This window comes from Phascolarctos cinereus, unplaced genomic scaffold (assembly GCF_003287225.1).
Source record: "Phascolarctos cinereus isolate Bilbo 61053 unplaced genomic scaffold, phaCin_HiC Scaffold_4;HRSCAF=312, whole genome shotgun sequence".
Lineage (NCBI taxonomy): Eukaryota > Metazoa > Chordata > Mammalia > Diprotodontia > Phascolarctidae > Phascolarctos > Phascolarctos cinereus.
This window is the reverse complement of record NW_027555847.1, coordinates 29,946,355-29,963,087: the sequence shown is the minus strand read 5'-3', so window position 1 is coordinate 29,963,087 and position 16,733 is coordinate 29,946,355. Positions and strand designations below refer to the sequence as shown.

Genomic DNA, 16,733 nt, shown 5'->3' with positions numbered 1-16,733 from the left:
GGGAAGGGAATGCAACTCAGAGCATGCCACTCAATGGTGTTCTCACCCTGGCCCTGTTGTTATAATTTAATTTTCATCTTCTACAAACCAGGGGGAAAATTTAGAAGGAGCTTAGAAGGAACACAGAGGTATAGTTTGACTGAAATGCTCCTTTGCCAAGCTCTCCATAAAGCATCAATAGTTATCTAGAAAATCAGTCCTGAAATGAATCCTTTATTGAGGAGGTAGAAGGGTAGAATATACTGGGGAGAAAAATGATTTAATTCAACCCAGCGTACTGTGCCTGAGCATCCGCCTTTCCTGAAGCTCTCTCAGAGGGAACAAGGCCTTTCAGCCCAAATTCAGTGCAGTGATAGAATTGGCCATAGCTTCATATGCCAGCAGATAGAATATACACCCACTCACCACTCTGGGAGCAGGGTGATGAGAAGTGAGAAATCAAACCATAAAAAAAAAAAAAAGCTTCCTTGAAATTCAGCTCTATGGGGCATTTTCATTGCTCTTTCTTCCTCTCTTCTCTCTCTCTTTCTCCCTCTTCCCCCCCCCCTTTCCTTGTCCCTCATGTTTACATGATTCTGAAAGCTGGGTTCCCTGGGATGCAATGTCAAATCCTACTTCTGACATTTACCAGCCATGTGACCCCAGGCAAGACACTTAACCACTATCTGCCTCAGTTTCTTTATCGTAAAATGGGTATAATCAAAACACTTACCTTCTAGGGTTATTGTGAGGATCAAATGAGATAATATTTTTTAAGTGCAAACTTCAAAGCAATATATGAACTGTAGTGATGATGATGGTGATGATACCAATTTGCCTTTCATTATTTACATTGTTTATTGAAATTGTGTTTAGCTTTCAAGAAGCCAGTCATGTTGTAGAACCTTTTATCTGAATGAATATGCAAAAAAAAAATTTTTCTTCCCCCTATTAAGCAACTGTTAGGAACCAAGGATGCATTAAGAAAGATCCTAGAGATTAGAGTGGATGTGATATGAGGAATTTCTTTTAAAAAGAGAATGAAAAAGTACATTTCCCCGGGGAAAAGATCATAGGATTCCAGACCTACTGCTGGAAGGCATCTTACACATCATCTAGCCCAACATGCCCATTTCTCAGATTAGAAAACCAAGACCCAGAGAGATTGGGGCTTGGGTAGCATGACCAAGAGGGCAAAAGACAGTTAGGATTTGAACTCAAGTCATAGGCTTCTCCTAGGTGCTGTGATGCTAAGTTTAGCCCTGTTTCCTCTGCTTGACAAAGTAGAAGTGAGGATTGATTGCTATACCCCAGGCAGCTCTTGAAAAAAACCTGACTGCAACACACAGGAACAGCGAGATGAGCCCAAGGCATCTGGCACCATTACTTAACTCTGGAATTAATTCACTCTTCATGGGCCCCAGCTGGATAAATGGCACTAGACTCCCCTGTCTGTTATTTCTCTCTGAAACTGAGACAGGTTGGGCTTCTGAAGTGTCAGGGCAGGACAGAGCTGTAGCTTCTCAACCAGCCATTCCTTGATTTTAAATGAAATGTTAATTTTCAAAAAGCAATTATTTTCTCTTTCTCCTACTTCCTAGAGTGGAAGGAGAGGGGAAGAAAACCTATTTAATAAATAGGTAAACTCAAGCAAAACTAATTTCCACATTGACCATGCCCCCAAATTTGTATGTCTCTTTCTGCACCCTAAGTCCACCACCTTTCTGTCAAGAGGTGGTTAGCAGGCGTCATCCAGAGTCTTCTTGAATCAGATACCCTGTTAAGAGCCTATTTTGGGTGTGGGAGAGAATAAATCCCCATGACCCTGTTTACAAGTATAGAAGGATGGGAGCCTTAATTGGTATTAATAATTCTAATAATAAATAGTAATTTTATACATAAAGTTTTGCAGAACCTTTGACATATGTTATGTCTTTTGAGATATGAACTTTATTCATCTCATTTGGTTCTTAAAACAGCCCTGTGAGGCAGCTGGTGCGTCTACACTTTCCAGACAAAAAAAACCCAAAGCCGAGAGAGTTTAAGTAATTTGCCCATGTTCTTACAACTTAATGTCAGAGGCAGGAGTTGACCCAGGTCTTCCTGACTCCAAGTCTATCCACAGTGCTAGCTAGCTGGAAATAAAAGGTAGCTGCTGTGTCCTAGAAAGCCAAGGACTGCTCAATCATGGCCATGTAAATTCTTACCGAATATCCGAAGGAGATGCTAAGAGGGCAGTCATGGCTAGTTCTGCTCTGGAAACTCAGGCACAGCCAATCACTGGTAATGCAAGGAGTCAGACTCAGCACAGATCCAGTCGATCGGTCAGTAAACATTTATTAAACACCAACTGTGTTGTAGGTACTGTTGTCGTTCAGTTATGCCAGTTGTGTCCGACTCCCTGTGACCCCATCTGAAGTTTTCTTGGCAAAGATACTGGAGTGGTTTGCCATTTTCTTCTCCAGGTCATTTTACAGATGAGGAAACTGAGGCAAAGAGGGTTACATGACTTGCCCAGGGTCACACAGCTAGTATGTGGCTGAGGTTGGATTTCACATCTCAAAGATGAGTCTTCCTGACTTGAAGCCTAGCCCTCTATGTACTATGGTGCCACCTCACTACCCCCGTCAGACACCTATCTTGTAGGAAAAATGGAGAAAAAGAGCCTCTGGCTGAGACTGAGAGAATCGATTTCTTCTCATGGGTCAGTTATCAGATAGCAGCAGGGCTTTGCTTACTCCCTGCCAAACTGAGCCATGTTAGGACCATATTCCAGTAATTGACAGATTTCATCCCCTTCTCTAAAACATTTTGATGGAATTAAATTGCAGAAAGGATTAGTTTTTTCATGCAGTTTTAGGAAGAACTAGATTCTATCTCAGAATGTTTTCTCATTTTTCCTAATGGTTTTATTTTTTTATTTAAGTTTTGTTGATCTCTTTTGCTTTTTCGTATCACCCTCATTTCCTAATAACCCTCCACCATATAGCCCTTTCTTCTCTCTCTAGCTTTTAAATCCAACAGGCTAGCATCTTAGTGACTCACAAAACATTCTGGCTTTAGCAATTAAATGGCTTACTCCCCTAAGTCCCAGTTTCTACTATAATATATAGGAAAATATTCAAGTAGGATAGTGGGGAGAGTGGATTCAATAAGGAAGCCCTGGATTTGAAAGTTACCTCTGACACTTCACTGTGAGATCACGGACAGGTCAGTTGCCTAATACTAACATGATATGAGCAAAAGAGCGAGAGTGTCTGGATCTACAAACCCCTTCTCCGACACTTCTTCTGAGTCCTTGGCCAAATCTCTTAATCTGCCTGGGCCTCAGTTTTCTCATTTATAAAATGGAATAGTTGAACTAGATGCCTTCTGAGGTCTCTTTCAACCCTAAGGCCAGGATCCCATGGCCCTGTCCAATCTATGGATATAGAATTCCTCACAGAGATGCTGTGAGGCTCAGGTGAGATAATGAGTGAAGAGGGCTTTGAAAACCATGAAGGGGGATGTCGATATCACTTATTACTCTTGTTATTGTTATTGAAATTGGGTTTACTCCCAAGAAACTCTTTAGCTTATGGAATTGAGCTTTTCATCTGGCTCAGGATGCAGAAAATAATCTGATGGGTTCATGGTTTCTCTTCCTTCCTCTTGTGTTAGTCAGCTATTAGGATCCAAGGAAGCAGAGAAAGAGCCTTGGCAAACATCGTGGACAGGAGAGAGAGGATGGGGGTGGGGGAAGATGGACGGACAAACAGACAGAGAAAAGAGTGAGAGGAAAGAGGGACAGAGAGAGGAGAGGAGAGGAGACAGAGAAAGAAGAGAGAGTAAAGAGAGAGAGAGATGTGGAAGAGGACAGATGAGAGAAAGGGAGAGAGGATAGAGAGGAGAGGGAAAGAGAGAGAGACAGAGGGGGTGTGTGTGTGTGTGTGTGTGTGTGTGTGTGTGTGTGTGTGTGTGTGTGTGTGTGTGTATGTGTTCCTAGGGAAAAGAATGGAAGAAGAAAGGCAAATTGCTAGAATTTCTCAGTGCTGCAAGATGGATATTGATGATGAGGCTGCTTAATTCAAAGGACTTTTTTTTTATAATGTTCCGGAACCATGAGTCTGGAAATGGAACCACGGCTAATCCCCAAATACTTTCTAGTTGGTTCATGCACATTTACTGGGCATTTATCTTTCTAATTTTGTTTTGCATTGGATTATAGAGTTAGAACTGAGCAGCCATTTAGATATCGAGTATAGCTCTCATTTTACAGACAGGTAAATTGAATTTTCCAGTGTCACCCAGGTCACAGGCAGGATCAGAGCTGTGTGCTACAGAAGAAAGAATTATGAACTTGGAATCACACAGCCTGGGTTTCAGTCCTGGCCTTGCTGCTTATGAATCCTGTCTGATCCTGGGTAGATTCTTGAGCCTCATTTCTCTCTTTGTCAGACTAGATGACTCTGAGATTCCTTTCAGTTCAAGAGTAATGATCCATTCATGAAGGGGACGAGTATAATGACCATTTTGCACATGTATATTTACCAAGATTCCCTTACTATGAAAAAGAACCAAGACAGTTCTAACTTATTCACTCAGTAATTATTTATTTAGCACCTACGGTGCACCAGATACTATAAAGACAAAACTAAAAACCAGCTCTCACCCAATTATACACAGAAAAGTCGCTATAAATTGAGTACCAAGTAACCTCAATGTAATTTAGAGGGGGTGGGGGGTAATAAATGCTTGTTGCATGAATACCTGTCTCCTGTGTTTTTCCCTACTCTGCTATGCCCCCTTTCCCCCTCTCTCCTCTTCCTGTTCCCTCTGAGGTTAAGAGCTTTTCTTAAAAATGGGCAAGCCCTTGACTAAATACATCTTTTGCCGGTTTGGCTTTAATGAATTTCCTCACTAATGGAATTTAAGCAGAACTCTCTTCCCTTAATCCCATTTGTACTTCTGACTTCTATAACAGTAATTGTACATCATATATTCGACAAACTGAGTTGAAATCCCCTTAAGCAAAGCAAATGAGGACGTGAGGTTTCATTTTGGTTGAAGGGTAGGATATTGGTAGGTGAAATTTCATGCCAGCCTAATTGATTAGGAAAAAACATCCCTGTTATTACTACTTCCCCTTTTCTTGATTTTCATCAGTTCCAGTAATTACATCCTGCTGCCTGGGGTTAGTCAATTCCATTCAACTCAGTAGCCTTTTTAAAGTGCCTACTATGTTCTAAGCTCTAGGAATAGGAGGGCAAAATAAAACCTCTGCTCTGTGGCCCTTGTGTTGTGGTGGGGGAAATCTGCTGCACATAGTGTGTCTGTTTTATACCTATCCATAGTTAAAGTCCTGATGTGCATCCTTAAAGGCTTTCCAGCATCATAAATGTAGAGGCAGTATACTATAGTGAATAGAGAGCTGGCCTCAGAACTAGAAAAAGGGAGCTGTCTTTTCAACTGGAAATGTGATCCTGGGCAGTTCGTGTAATCTCATCTCTGTCGCCTGGCTCCCTAGGCTTCCTTCAGGTTCCACAATCCCACCTTTTCCACTCTTCCCTCTGTGATGATTTCCTATTTATTCTGTCTTTATCTTGTTTACATGTTTTCTGCCTCATTAGACTGGGAAATCCAGGTGAACACAGACTGTTTTTTGCCTTTTCTTTGATCCCTAGCACTTAGCACAGTTCCTGGTACTTAGTGGGTGCTTAATAAATGCTTGTCAGAGTTGATACCAACTCTGAAACCAAGAGTTTCAGAGAAGATACCACTTTCATGAGTAGAGGGATTTTCATTATCCCTCTACCAAAGAAATGGCAGGTCTAGTACCTATCTCTATTCATATAGAAGGGGGAAGGATGTAGGCAAGTGTTTTTAACTAAATGCAGGAGTGAAAACGATCTGAGGGTCCAGCTGGAGCCCTGGTTGTATTTCCCCCAGATTTGACAGGCTTAAATTTAAAACATTCATGATATTTTTTGGCAGCTTATTGTCTCCAAAGTAATAATATTAAAACAGATGTCTCTCTTTCCAAACTTTCATGGTGTCTAAGAAAGCTCTAATGAAAATTTGATTTGTTTTCTGCCATAGTAAGTTTTGTGATCCTCTCCTTTCCATATTTCCTGCCCATCCCTCAGTTTGCCCATTGCCAGGGGATTTATCTACACTCAGCATTATAACTGGAGCAAGGTGGGAGCCAGAATGTTGTTTATGTATTTATATATGTGTATGCAGAAATGCTGAACAAAGAGAAAATGATGGGCGAACACCCACTTGGAAGACCGATAATAACCCTCTGTTCTTTCCCTTTCTGACAGCAACCACTGGAGAGGAAAGATAGCCAAAACAGCTCTCAGCATAGCGTCTCCAGCCACCGGAGCGGACACACAGCTTCCCCCAGCCATAGTACACAGGCGCTGCCTGACTTCCCTCCTGCTGAGGCCCCAGCAGCAGACCAAATAGACAGCTCTGGACAGAAAAAGCCAGATCCCTTCAAAATCTGGGCTCAGTCCAGGAGCATGTATGAAAGCCGACGTGAGTACTGGATAGATCCTTCTGTTTGTGATTCTGGCAGCAGTAGGGCTCTTCCTTGGCTGCCCAGGGCCCCGACTTCCCTCTCTCCAATGTTTATTGAAAATATAGGCTTTTCGGTTTGCTAAATGGATGCATGTAAATTAGGTATGGAGGAGAATGCTGACAAGATCAGCAAGTCAAATCTGCTGGACGTTTTTAAGGACTCAATTATGTCTCTGTTCAAAAGAGAGAGAGGAATTGATGATGCTCAAAAAAAGAAAAAAGAGCCTGGATGAAAATGGATTTTCCCCCCTTCAGTTAAAAGAACCTGAAGATAAGAGATGCTGTCTCATTAATTCCTTCTTCAGTGGAAATTACGGTGTGCCCTGAGCTCAGAATCCCTTCTTGTGCAGTAGCTCTGCTATACAATAGGACGTAAATGTGATTGGCTTAGATTGCAAAGATAATGGGAAGAAATTAAATGCTTTCTTAGCGCCTTCTTGATTTTGCAAAATGCGAGTAGATTTTAGGCCATTATCTATTCTTCTAATCATCCCCCAAACCAATAGCTACAGTAAGTAGCTTTTGCTTTCATTATTTACAAGGGTGTTTGGCATGACGCTTTGGCCTTAGCTTGTCTCTGTATACCAGGAAGGAGGCAGGCTCACATGCTGGAGATGCTATAGGGCTCTTAACAAGGGCATAGGCTCTTCTGACTAACTCTAATTTCTCTTGTCATGACAAGGCAATTTGCAAAGAATATTAATCAGAAAAAACATTCATTTTGGTTAGGAATGAGAAGATGACCTAAAAAGCCTGGGAAGGGGCTGTTAAATTAGTTTCCTTCTTGAAACTGGAAGTTTTGCATGGTTAGGACAGATTAAAGTGAGTAGAAGAGACTGAATTCTCACCCTAACATGTAATGGCAAGTCACGTCACAGATCTGAGACAAGAGAGGATGCTGCTAACATCCTTCCCTAGTTCCTTGCTAAAGGGTAGTTGGATGAAGGAAAAGAAGAGAAACGAATTGCTCTCTTTCCTTCATAAGAAAAATGGAGGGGACTGCTCACTTTAGAGTCAGGGGATCTGGATTCAAATCCAGCCTCTGCCATTTAATGCCTTTGTGATCTTGGCTAATTGGAACCTCACTGGACCTTTGTTTCCTCATCTATATGATGAGGGGGTTGAATCAGATGGCCCCTGAGGGGACCCAAATCCTAGGAGCCACTTTTTGGACAGTGTCCCTAGAGAAATGGGCTTGGCTGTGGACCTGGGAGGGGAAGGCAGATTTCTTCATAAGCACAGTGCCTATGAGTAGGCTTCCCAGCTCCATCCATCTGAATGTGTGTAGAGTATGTCTCCTTTGCTCACGGTGACATTCCAGAGCTTATGTTCGTCTTCTCTGGAACCAGAAAAGAATCAAGATATGAGGGGATTAGACCTGTCTCAAAGAGTAACTTGCTCCTTTGCTCTTGGGACCAAATGTCCATATGGCTATTTGGCAAGGCAAGATCATCTTAAAACTGTGGCCTTTCAGGGTGTGGGGGTCAGGAGTAGATCTCTCAGAATTCTCTTCCCTGCTAGTTTCTCCTTCAGGGGACAAATACGTTCCCTTGGCCCTTTTTATCGTGACCAGTTTTAAATTTCAATGACCTTTCTTATCCAGAAGAGCTCAAATTAAGACTACAAAGTCAAGAAGGATGTTGGCCAGAATGAAGATGCTATTATTTCCTCTGTGGTAAAAATTTGATGGAGAACATGAGAATACCACTGAGGCCCAAGGCCAAGAAAACAGAATTGCCCTAGCCAGCTCAAGCCATGGCAATGGACACTCTATATCCATGGTGGTACCTGATATTTTGGCTCTGTCCAGTCTACCCAAAGCAAGCTGAGTAGTTGCATCACAGACATTTTGATCGCATTGCTCTGGGAACTTTCCACTGACCTGTTGATTGGGGACTTTTTAATTTCCTACCAAATACACAGGATTGCCTTTGTGCAACTGTGACATTAAGACTTCTGTTCTTGGGACTAGTAGCAACTTAAGAAGAATATGAAGGTAGATGGATGTGGGGAAAGTAAACTAACACAGAAGATGACAAAGGGTAGATAGAATGATGATCTGAGAGCCAGGAGATATGGGATTATCTTAAAACATTTCTTAGCTGTGTGGTCCTATAGATCCTCTGGGTCTATAAGGTGCAGAGAAGATGCCAACCTCCACTGGTAAAGGGAGCTGAGTTCCCATATCAATGCAATCATAGATGCAGTTCCCATCCCTATAATTATTATATCTCAGAGTGGAGAGAAATGGGCTTCTAGACCTTAATACTGTATATAAATGCAAGTTCTTTTTATTTCCCAGACTTTGACAAATAGAAAATCAGTATTTGATTTTCACTATTACTGTTGTACCAGTAAAATAGGTCAAAATCATGAAATTTTAGAATTGGAAGGACCACCAAGTGAAATACACGATCAAAGAAGGCTCCCCATTACAACATTTCCAATAAGTAGACATACAGCCTCTGTATGAAGACGAGCCCACCACCATTTCCACTTTCTGATGGTGCTACTTGTTAACAATTTGCCTCCTTGCCACTTCCACCCAATGGTTTTACCCCATAGGGCCAGACAAAACAAGCCTAATCCTTCTTCTGTGTGACTACCCTTCACATGTTCAAAGACGGCGATAGGTTTCCTAACTGTCATCCTGCCCCTGGAGCCTTCTCTTTTCCAAACTGAACATCTGCATTTGCCCTCTGCTGATATTCTTAGGTCGGGGGCTCAGATATCCACCATCAGACAAAGATAAGAGATTCCTCTTTGATTTCAGTACAAGAAAGCTTTCCAGTGATTACTGTGTTTGGTCAGACAGCACTGAGCTAAAGCACTTAGAGGAAAGATTGTCTAAGGAGTAGTAATTTCACCACGACTTCAGTTTCCTCACTAATTGTACCTCCTCTTTTCAAGAGGTGCATTTCAGTTCAATGGCTCTACCTCAATTGAGACAGAGCTCTTGTTTCCCTGACCTCATTCCTGGTCTGTAAAGTACACAGGTGTGGATGTGCATCAGTATATGATCCACCCAGAAAAATAATTGTGCTCTGAAGTGCTGGCATTGGGCCAAGTAGATTGATGACAGCTCATTCTTGCTTAAGAGTTCACAGCCGCAGTACCATTTTGTTTTTAATCCTAGCCTAGTGTATTGGAAAGAGTGCGGGACTTGGGGGTCTGAGGACTAGGTTTGAATCATAACACTTTCTACCTGGGTAAATTCTGATCCCCAGTTTCTTCTTCTATAAAATGAGTCGGCTAGATAACATGGCTTTCTTAGGCAAGATCTCATCTCAAAGTCTATGATGCCTATGATCTGGAAATGACATTCCCATTAGAACTTGGGATCTAAGGACTTATTTATTGGTTTTCTTAGAAACTAGTGTGGCCTTGTCACTAATAGCTTCCTTTTCTCTTGAGTTTGTGTCAGCGACAGTAAGTAGGGTTCCATTTTGGAATGAACATTGCCAATCTAATGTCCACCTTCTTTGCAGCCATTAAAAAGTGCATGGTTAGAAAAAAAAAAAGAACATTCCATTCTTACATCATGACCAGAGACTAAATCTTCAGGTGACAATGACAACTTAATTGATGCTCAGGTTTCATGGTGTGATGTAATTACTGGAATAAGGACCGTCAGTCAGTTTCCAAGATTGAATATTTTTTGCCATTTTAGAAATTCCTACCAATGAAGAGTTGTGGATCTCATCTTCTGATCCAAGGCAAGGGAAACTTAGGAAGGGTATGCTTTGTGCAGCACACTGGATAAAAAGACTAAATGATAAACATTCCCTGTCTTCAACAAGCTTCTAGTCTACTTGGGGAATGTTACCTTGAGGGAGCGTGATTCTGTATCTGTTATCCCTTTCTAGCATACTTTGATCATGGACCCAGGTTAGAATTCACTGGGCCTCCTGGGTTTGACCATTCCGCCCCCCCCCCAAAAAAAAACCCAGACATTTAAAATGGGCAAAGCACTCTACATAAAATGAGATAATTGCAGAAACAGTGCAGTCATTGTAATACATCATCCCTCTCTTTGTTCAGAATTTATTTTGTAAGATGCCTCTTCCGTTTCATTTTATTATTAAAGTTAGCTTGAAGATTAACACAATCTGCTATCACATTTTCTCACATGGCCTGGATGCTTTGCAAAATTCCATATCCTACATATGGCCATCTGTCAAAACAGCAGTGACAGAATGAATTAATCTGAATTGCAGATATGTTAATGAATCCGTTTGAAGAGCTTAAATGTTTAATTAAAAGTAAAGATGAGCGCTATAAAGCAATTTTGAAAGCTTTTTTGGAAAAAATGTGCTGTCTCTTTAGTATTTGGACTTCATTTCTAATCGCATACCGATTTCTTCAATTCCTCTTGGAAAATAACATTGGGGCTATTTCAAACAAATATACCTTTTTTGTTTGTTTGTTTGTTTGTTTGTTTTTAATGGCACTTGAAAAACAGCACATATCAAATGTCTGGTGTTTAAACTTTGCCTTGAGATAAAATAGTTAGAAAGAAAAATGCTATAAACCCTCATGTTAACAAAACACTCAGACCCAGGAGATCCATGCCTACAGGTGCAGAATTGCTGAATTCACTCCTGTAAGATATTGTAATGTCTGTTGCATCTGTTACCTATCACTATAGACCAGCCCAAATCTTCAACACTAGACTTTGGATTTCAACAGTCAAGAATTCACTAAAAGAGACATTGGTACAAGTGCTGAAAAAGTATTCCCATCCAAAAGGGATTTGAGATTCTCTTCACTAGCTCAGTGTTCCTCTCAGGGAGTGTACCCAAGTATAAATGAAACAAACCTATTATTTAACATATTGAGGAATTTTGATTGCACTTAACAGATACTTCCAACACACACAAACAAACCCCCTTGCAAAATACATTTCCCAAGAAAGTGTATCTATAAACAAGTCTATTTTAAAAGACTTTTAAAAAAATAGATAAACCTTAGAAAAATCATGAATTGATTAAAATTAAATTATTTAGAAATATAAAATTTAGAATATGCCAGTCATATAAGAAACCTAATGAAAATATAAGGATGGCTTTCATTGTTTCATGGTATCCTTAATGGTATAATTGTAAATTGTGGTTTTTGTCTGCCTTCTACATCTTATAGAAAATACACACACACACACACACACACACACACACACACACACACACACACACACACACACACACACACACACACATATATACACACACACACACCATACACCATGAAAGAAACTATAGTACTTCTTTTCAAACTAATTCAATGTCGTCAAAGTCATTTTACATCTGAAGCAGCTATGACCTTTACCGTGCTATATGTGAAAATTGAACTGCATGTTCCCTTTATCAGTTAAAATTAAATTAAAATGAATGCCAGAGAAAGCAGAAACATTAAGTTTTGCAAAATTGTAAAATTAATATTACAGCTATGTCACCTTCGCCTGCATCGGGATTGAGCAAGGGGGAAAGAGAGAGAGAAATCAATTCCACGAATTTTGGAGAATGTAAGAGTAAGAACAAGTCGAAAATTTATATTTCTGTATTGTCTTGCATCCTGTTTGATGTTCCCAGTACGTTGCATTGGGGAGGAAGCTGTGTAACTGGGGGGAAAGATGGGAAGGAAACAGCACAAAAAGTAATTAGGGGATACATATGCCTCGGATCTCTCATTGACAAATTAGAGACCAGAGGCAAGAGTTGTCAATATGGTGCACATCTGTCTGTCCTATTCAGTGAGTGTATCACGTAACTCTAGGGATGGAAACACCTGCTCAGGGCTACTCCCTCTGAGCTGGATATTCCAGTCCTTCTCATTACCAAAGGAAGTCTTTTCATGGCTTTTTCCAGGGTTGAGGGTTTTCTACAATGACTTCAAAAAAATGTAAAACTTTGATTCACCTCTTAATTAGCTCTGGCTAAACTTCACAGTCAAAAGAGACATGACTGTTAGTTCAATCATTCAGTTAACAAGCATTTACTAAGCACCTACTATACACCAGGCATTGAGGATACCAAAATAAAAGAAAAAATAACCTCACAAAGAGCATACAGTCTACCCTGGGGAGATGGCGTCTGTACATACAACTACATGCAAAGCAGATACAAGGTGATTTTAGGGGCAAAGGTAGTAGCCTCCATTGGGATTAGGAAACACCTCACACTAGAGGTGGTAGTCGAGCTATGCTTTTAAGAAAATGGGATTCAGAGAAACTGAAATGAAGAGGAAGTGGATTCGAGGGATGGAGGCTAGCCAGCGCCAAAACAGGACATGTAGTGCCTTTTATGATGTGAGGAGGGGTGCCATGTGCGAGAAGTCTGGAAGTAAGAGTGTAGGGCCCAGTTGTGAAGAACTTGAAATGCCAAACAGGATTTTCTGTCTGATTCTGGAGGCCCTAGGGAGCCACTGGAATTCATGCAAAAGGAGCATGACCTGGTCAGACTTGTTCTTTAGAAAAATCAATTCAGTAGCAGCGTATAAGATGGATTAGAGAGGGAACTTGTCCATGGAAACCCTCTTTGTAACTTTAAAAAAAATGAAGAAGATATTTGGGTGATGGCCTCGTCCTCAATGTTTTGTCTTGGAAGAGGAGTGAGCGTATGTATTAAAGAAAAAGGGGCACCAGCTGTACATTCAGAGAATCAGACTTAAAACCTCATCGTTGCTGCTTATCATCTGTTGAGTGGCCATAGATAATCATTTAACTTCTTGGAGACTCGGTTTCCTTCTAGGATAGAGTGAGAGGGAACTGTAGGGCCCCTTCCAGCTTTAAATCTGTGATCCTGTGATCTCTTTGGGACTCGTTCTCATCTGTAAAATGAGGACAAGATGATTTCTTAGGTTCCTTCTGCGTCTAAGTCCCAGGGAACTCAAGAAAAGAAGCAAATGCCAAAAAGCTCCATGTTTTCATGCAATATGGCGCTTGTAGTGCATGAATTTTCATTATTCTTGGATATTGGTTGCCCTAAATATGCACATGCATTACTACATCCGCTTATTAGGTGGAAGTGAGTCTGTAGGGTAGGAGTGTTGGCAACACAAGTTTGAAGAGTCACTTGCTAATTGGCTCCCTCCTGTACATTGGGGAGTTCGTGCTATGGAAAAAGCCCTGAAAGATAACTTGACAATGAGTCTCTGTACCCCAGTGTATTGTGTACGTGTTTGTTCTGTGTCTCTGTTCTCGGTGTTTGCCATCCCTGTTATCATTTAAGCGTTTCCTGTTTCACCAAAAGGTTGATTTTTTTTTTACGCAAACTTACCTTTTTCAGTTAAGGTTTTTCAGCAATGAACAACCTTTTTATTGCTCTGGTCTAAATCACATGGTAAGCCAAGGTCTCTGCTTCTCATAACATGCCATCCAGTTCTTTCATGACAAGCGCTAGTCAAAGTATTTGCCACATTTAGTGTCTTAACAACGTGGCCAAATGAGTATGTGTTAAAAGACACCAAGAATATGGGTCCTGGCTGAAGGTCTCTGCAGAAATCCATGTCTATCTTGCAGATGAACCTTGACCTCAGAAGAGTTTAGCCAGATCTTTTCCAGAAACCCAGCAATGTGCTAGAAATCTTCCATGGTATACTTTGGTTATATTCATAAAGCAAAAAGATGCACCTCTTCTTAATCTGTTGTCAAAACTAGGCTATTACCACAAATATCCCAATGAGCTAATGTGAATGTAAAAATATTACTGTCATCTTGGCATGCTTAGGATGATATTATTCTCTAATTATGTTTGTAACAGTCTCATGCTGTAGCTTCAGTTTACATTTCTTGGAGGTTTCTAGCTTAGCCCTGGCAATTAAAATAAGAAAGCATTTTTTTAAAAATGAGAACACAGGTAAATCCTTGTTATTATGATGGCTCAGGCAAAAATTTCAGATCTGAACACCTATGACTTAGTATTCACTCATCTGCCTTCCAAATTCATATTTTATTTTAAATTCTATGGTGAGTCATTGAAAAGGGAACATCTAAAACCAATTTAAAGATTCAGCCACCTTCTCCCTGCTCTCCAGAGCCTCCTCCTCTCACCCCCCACAACTCACAGACTTAGAAAGGACCAGATTGAAATTGCCAGGACTGCAAATACCTATGGCATGCAATTCAATTAATTAAAATAGCTTAACAATATCCAGGGGGTGTGTGTGTGTGTGTGTGTGTGTGTGTGTACGGATATCTGGAGAGAAAGAAAGGTATAGATAGATAAACAAACAGACATCTGCACACACATGTGTATACATACATGTATATATATTTTATATATATATGTGTGTGTGTGTGTGTATGTATTTCCTGATATATGTATATATTTAGATAGATCGATAGAAATCAATAGATCCTCTTGGAGTTTCACTACAATAAACTGGTACTCCCTCCACCCACTGCCCCAAAAAAGCCTTATTCTGTAGACTACATGGCTTGCTATGAATGCTTTAAAGAAATGAAATAACAAATCCATTGAAATAGGGTTCCATCATTCCTTTGGTTAAGGCAGTTTTATTGTGTGGAAGCTGATTTCCCTGAACCAAAGGATTTAACACCTTCTCGCTCCACCCTTCTCCCACCCTCTGTCATTACTGGTTGTTAGTGGTGGGATTAAAAACATCATTAGCGCTAAATGGTGATGCTGCTTCTACTCATTCAAGGTTGACCTGACGAATTGGAGCAGAGACCATGACAGACATGCAAATCACTAACCAGAGGGTTGGTTTCATTGTACTTCAATGCAACTTTTAGATTTGATGCTTGTGTTGTGGTTGGAGTTCCATCGCTTCCCAGGATTTCAGAGGACATCTGTATCTTATCCAGCAGGAGCTCAATGATAATGTTTTTAGCATCTCTCACTAAGTCCAATAATCCATTTTCTTTGCAAAAGTGACCATAGCCGAATACAGATTTTGACATAAATGGCCCTTGATTGCATATGGAAAAGAGTATTTCCATATTTGTTTGGGATTTTTTTTGGGGGGGGGTTTCTAATAATCTAGCACTCTTTCTTATCAGAAGGTGAATCCTTTGGCTAGCTTCTGAACTGTAAAACACCATTGGTAATAGGTAATAAAAAACCAGTATAGCATTTTAAATGCATTAATTAGGACTTTACAGGGTACTCTGACTTCCATTTGATACACTTCTTTTAAATTATAGCCGACTCTCAGTAGCTAAAGATTTAATGATCCCCTCACCCTCTTCCCAGCAATACTGACTTCAGAGAGAGAGTGTGCTGAGTAAAAGAATCGAGGCAGAATAAGAGCTTTGCAGAGAAATATTTGTTTGAGTTTGATTGTGAATATCTGCCTCAGACCCATCCATTAAAAAAGGAGATGAGCAAGGTCCACATTCATCCATAAGCCTTCAGTGATTCACACTCACTCCATTTCTCTTCTGCTTCTGCATTGCCAACCTTTAATCTATTCAAGTGGCATCCTTATTAGTCATGTAATTTTATTCACCTTTGGATAGGGGAAAATTGAGAAGTGACTGAAAAGCATCAGTGTAAATAATCTCCCTCTTCTCTCTCTCTCTCTCTCTCTCTCTCTCTCTCTCTCTCTCTCTCTCTCTCTCTCTCTCTCTCTCTCTCTCTCTCTGTCTCTCTGTCTCTCTCTCTCTGTCTCTCTCTCTCTCTCTCTCTCTCTCTCTCTCTCTCTCTCCCCCTCCCCCCACTCCCTCCCTCCCTCCCCCCCTCTCCTCACTCTCCCCCTTCCCTCTCCTTTTCCCTCTCCTTCTGCCTTCTTCCCTTCCTTTTCTCTTTCTCTTTCTCTGTAGTCCCAGATTTCCAAGAACAAGATATCTTCCTGTGGAGAAAAGAAACAGGATTTGGCTTTAGGATTCTAGGTGGAAATGAACCTGGAGAGCCTGTAAGTGTGTCTTGGCATGGTGGGTGTTTTGTCACCATTCCCTCCAAGATCTCATGTTAGTCTGCAACATGCATGGAGAGATCACTAGACTTTCATTACTCTGGTTCCATATCTTTTGTTATGGTTTCAATGTGAGGGGTGGATTAGTTATTTGTTAGGTTGGAAAAGTTCCTGTGGTCATTGGAGAAGGTTGCACTTCCTTCCTGGGCATCATAAATACAGGGGAAATAGTAGCTGTAAAATTCTAGGGACTGAGCCCAAAGAAGTCGCCTTCAACAAAGATGGGAAATGAGGTAAAGTCAGAGTAGTCATCGATG

At 40.8% G+C, this 16,733-nt stretch overlaps 1 protein-coding gene across 21 annotated transcripts in view; it reads left to right on the top strand.

The window, feature by feature from the left end:
- MAGI1 (membrane associated guanylate kinase, WW and PDZ domain containing 1) overlaps positions 1-16,733 on the top strand; it is a 711,509-nt gene that overhangs the window by 661,827 nt on the left and 32,949 nt on the right. For 16 of the 21 annotated variants that reach the window (XM_078152122.1, XM_078152126.1, XM_078152128.1 and 13 more), the window contains 3 exons: positions 6,285-6,501; positions 11,987-12,064; positions 16,325-16,416. In XM_078152122.1, the coding sequence (XP_078008248.1) occupies positions 6,285-6,501; positions 11,987-12,064; positions 16,325-16,416 (387 nt within the window). The remainder of the gene's footprint in view (positions 1-6,284; positions 6,502-11,986; positions 12,065-16,324; positions 16,417-16,733) is intronic. The other 5 variants (XM_078152127.1, XM_020978995.2, XM_020979003.2 and 2 more) reach the window with 1 other exon arrangement.